The sequence below is a fragment of the Cryptomeria japonica genome, unplaced genomic scaffold (genome assembly GCF_030272615.1).
Source record: "Cryptomeria japonica unplaced genomic scaffold, Sugi_1.0 HiC_scaffold_29, whole genome shotgun sequence".
In the NCBI taxonomy this organism is placed as follows: domain Eukaryota; kingdom Viridiplantae; phylum Streptophyta; class Pinopsida; order Cupressales; family Cupressaceae; genus Cryptomeria; species Cryptomeria japonica.
The window spans coordinates 72,747-77,439 of record NW_026728851.1 but is presented as its reverse complement, the minus strand read 5'-3'; the positions used below and the strand labels follow the sequence as shown (position 1 = coordinate 77,439).

At 33.9% G+C, this 4,693-nt stretch overlaps 1 protein-coding gene across 1 annotated transcript; it reads left to right on the top strand.

The window, feature by feature from the left end:
- The first annotated feature begins 493 nt into the window (after nt 1-493).
- LOC131063946 (receptor-like protein 36) lies at nt 494-3,343 on the top strand. The gene is made up of 2 exons (XM_059214968.1): nt 494-2,827; nt 3,024-3,343. The coding sequence occupies exon 1, from the start codon at nt 516-518 to the stop codon at nt 2,802-2,804; it is 2,289 nt and encodes a 762-aa protein (XP_059070951.1). The 5' UTR covers nt 494-515; the 3' UTR covers nt 2,805-2,827; nt 3,024-3,343.
- The last annotated feature ends 1,350 nt before the right edge of the window (nt 3,344-4,693 follow it).

The following is a 4,693-nucleotide window of genomic DNA, read 5'->3' as shown; positions in this document are numbered from 1 at the left end:
TTGTATTGAAGATAAAATATAATTTAATATATTATCTTTAAGTAAAATAAAATATTAAATAATAAAAAAAATTAATATTAAATTATTTAAAATTATATTAAATATGTAATTCATAGTATCACTACATCTATATATCTTAATTTTGATGTCTTATGTTTTATGTTTTTAAGTGCATAAAGTTCTTACATAAAAATTGCCAAGAGATGAAAGCTTGATTGTGCACAGAGCTCAAGAAAAACTCTCAACTAATTTGAAAATACTCTGAAAATAGCATTTCGAATCGTATCCGCATAATGGTTGTCCATGTCAAAAAGTGAAAGAAAAGTTAACGTCAATGTCCCAAGTCTGGTAGGCTAATTTGTGGAAAATTGACAGAAGAAAATTATTAAAAACTGGTACTTAATTAATGAATGTAATTTAGAAATAAAATAACCATTGACCTGTTGACCGGCACGCGGGTTAAGAGAACAGGCCGCCCAGAGAAGAAGTGCAATTCCCTCCATCCCTTTACGCAAATGGCCATCCCTTTACGCAAATTGACTGGTATTGTTTTTCTTCTCTTCTTCTGCCCTCCTCTTTCCCAGCCATTAATGTCCAGCAGATGTCCTTCCCACGAATCCCAAGCTCTGCTCCTCTTCAAAGCTGCCTTGAATGACTCCAATGGCTATCTGAGTTCGTGGGTAAATGGAACAGACTGCTGCACCTCCTGGTATGGCATTTCCTGCGACGATAACACCAACCACGTTGTCTCTGTCTCTCTTGGTATCTATCAAGTAACACCAGGTACTACCATTCCTACCTGTTTGGCAAATCTCTCTTATCTTCACTCTTTAGATTTATATGGTCATAGCTTTACTGGGACGATTCCCACTTTCCTTTGTCTGCTCACCCGCCTTACAGTTCTTGATCTTTCAGACAATTACTTGAATGGAAGCATACCTTCCTGCCTTGGCAATCTTGCTTCTTTAAGTGACCTTTCCCTAGGTAACAACCAACTTAGTGGAAGAATACCGGCTTCTCTTGGGAGTCTCTCTTTGTTGAGGGAGTTAAGGCTTTATAACAACCAACTGAGCGGGACCATTCCCCCTTCATTTGCTCACCTTTCCTCACTCACTGAATTGTCTGCTTATGGCAATCGTTTCAATGAAACCGTCTCTTCTTTGTCACTTCCACCTTATTTACGTACTCTATATCTGTCATTACACCATTACCAGTCGATTTCAGAAACTTTCTTTCACAACCTCACAAGATTAAGTTCTTTGTATTTATCTGATTGTGTCCTAAATATTAGCACAACTTGGATTCCACCCTTTGATTTATCTGATCTACTTTTAGTGTCATGTATGATTGACGGTGAATTTCCACCTTGGATTTCAACACAAATTTCACTTGAACGGTTGGTTATAACTAATGCCAGTCTTGTGGGCGTAATTCCCTCTTGGCTATGGGAAACCAGTCCTCAGTTAAATTATCTAGATCTTTCAGGAAATAAATTGAGTGGGTGCATCCCATCAATGTGGCCTTCTTATATGAGTATACTGCTGCTCAATGACAATTTGTTCAGTGGCAATATTCATCCAAACCTGGGCAAGTTATCTAATCTCAACATGTTAAATCTTGCAAACAACAACATAACAGGAGTGATCCCTGTCAGTTTGTCCAATTGTTCTCATCTCAAAATGTTAAATCTTGCAAACAACAAGATAACAGGAGTGATCCCTGTCAGCTTGTCCAATAGCTCTTTCCTTATTGTCCTGAATTTGGGAAATAATAGTTTGGAGGGAAGCTTACCATATGAGTTTAGTAAGCTGAGTGAATTATATTCATTAGTTGTTCACAGTAATAATCTGAATGGATCATTCCCTTCTTCAATAGCAAATTGTTCAAAACTACAGGTTCTTGATATTGGAAACAATTTGTTTGAAGGCCAAATACCAACATTAATTGGAAATATCTCAGAGCTAAAAGTATTGATAATGAAGGAGAACAAATTTACAGGCAGTATTCCTTTAGAGATAGGTCAATTAAAGCACCTCCAGATCTTGCTCCTTTCTTCCAATCATATCTCAGGTTCAATTCCGCACACAATTGTATTCTCGCAAGCAATGGCAAATGAAAGTCAAAATGGTTTTGTATTATCCACTTATATTAGTGGGCCAGTATATCAAGATGGATTGGATATGATTTTAAAAGGTACATATCAGCACTACCAATATATTCTTTCCACACTCACATCCATAGATCTCTCAAGCAATGAATTGGAGGGAAAAGTTCCTTCTAATTTTGGGGATTTGAAGGGGCTAAGGCTTCTAAACCTTTCAATGAACAACTTGAATGGGACCATTCCAAAAAGTTTTGGAGAAATGCATCAATTGGATTCCTTAGACCTTTCAAGAAATCATTTTTCAGGACAAATCCCTACAGAGCTTGATTCTCTAAGCTTTTTGGGTTCACTGGATCTATCAAACAACCACCTTTCAGGAAGCATACCACAAGGAAAACATATGATTGGCTTTGGAGAATCCTCTTATTCAGGGAATCCTAATTTATGGGGGTGTCCCCTACCCAGAAATTGTTCTTGGCGACAGTTTGTTCCTTCTCCTCCTCCAATTTACATTAATAAAATAAAGAAAAGCACTAAATATCCATGGTATGCGATATCATTGGGATTGTCCTTTGGAATGGCTTTTGGGGGGATAATATCATTGATCGTGATAAAAATCAGTTGGAGAAATGAATACTTTAACAAAGTTGATGCAATCCTAAAGTTCTTATTTCCCTGGATGAAGAATTTGACATTGTGAAGATATCTACAAGTCATTGAAAGGTGAGTTTTTTTTGTTCTTTGATGTATATATGACAATTGATTCTATATATCAAACTACAAAAATTCAAAATAAAATTAGTACATTTTTTAGATAAAATATTTATTGACTATTGTATAAATTTTAGATTATTTGTAATTCTTTTAAATTGAATAAAATAATTTTCTAATTGTTACTAATATATAACTTTGTGTACAGGAATCTATTTTTTCTTATGAAGATTTTTGGTGTTTCTAAAGACTATATTGCACATGCTTTTGAGAAAGACATACATGCAATTACATCATATACTTCCATGGAGGATAGATTTGAAAGTATGAACAACATACAGATTGTGTGGAAACTTTTATTTAAGATAGTGATATATGCATGTTTTTCTTTTGCTTAAATTTGGTTTTGTAGTGCTTTTGTATCTCCTCTATCCCTGAAAAGCAGAACAATATGGGTGGATATATGTAGAACAGCAATACTTTGCAAAACTTTCTTAAAAATGGTAACAACACTTGTGTGTCTTTCAATTGAGAGAATGTGTTGCAGACTTGTGGAGTTTTTTTAATGTTTTGATGGATATAGGTAGAGTGACTATGCTCACATTATATTCATAGCATTCTAGTAGTTCAAAATAACGTACAAAATGTAAACAAAATGATCAAAAATTTTCATTTCCAGATGGAAATATACAGAATGTTGATGCTTATAATTATTTTGAATTTTTCTACATATTGCATCTTAGGCTTTGAAACTCATTTTTCTCTACATTATTATTTCAAGGACTGGTGTCGTAAGGTTCCCTCCTTCTATGTGAATGCATTGTGGAGGTACTGGTGTTGTCATTGGTGTATTGGTATTTTATTATTTATACGCACACTTTGACACCTTAATTTGATTGTAGTTGCCATGCTATGCATTTTCTCAATCCCATTTGAGTAAGCATCTTGAGCATTTTTTTTTAATTAATTCAGATTTGAAGTTTTTCTGCCTTTTTTTTGGCGGCTGGTAGTTCCCATTGTTATTGACATGTTATTGAATTTGGCTGTGTAGAGCACCTATTCCTCATGTCACTATTAATTATTTACCATACAAAATTAGCTTGTGGATGATAAGGTGTATTAGATCATGGACATATGCAAATAAATTTAACCCTTGGTTGAGGTCAAACTAATTAAACAACCAAAACTGGTCATAAATATCTTGAAGACTAAGAGAGGATAATACATACCATTTCATAAATTTATAAATTGTTTGATTCTGATCAAGATTGTATGTAGTTTGAAACTAGATAACTCTTGTTGAAGCTTGTCCATGGTATCCATATTCTTTTCACACAAAACCTGAGACTATAAAAAAAAGAGAAGCCACCTATTGGTATCTTCATTCTTGTGTTTGTATTTTTTCAATTAAAAAAATCCTCCTAGAGATTTTTTTTTTTATCATACAACTATATAATCATTAGCTTTTTGTGACTTTTTCTCTAGGATTATGGTAGTGAGTGGCAATGATGATGTAATAAGATCTAGAGTAATGTGTAATGTAGTAGATAGGTCCCACAAAGTTAATGGCTCAATTTTAAAAAGGTTCTTGTGAAAGCATATGATTCAATAGAAACTAATAGCATATGTTAGAGTTGACCACCATATATTAACTAGCAATTTAATTATCTTCGATATAACACATCCTATATTGTCCTAGGAAACTAGGTTTGCATAATCTAATAGAATGTATAATTATGTAATAATCTATGAGCTCATTATCTCCCTATCAATTCCCTTCTTAGGTTATGAAGACACGACTAAGCACTAGAAAAAAATTGAGATCACCTAGCATTTGAAGAACATTGTCGATGAGGTACAAAAGATGTGATTTCATGT

Coding starts and splice junctions, on each gene's coding strand:
- LOC131063946 (XM_059214968.1), top strand. CDS start 516: ATGGCCATCCCTTTACGCAAATTGACTGGTATTGTTTTTCTTCTCTTC.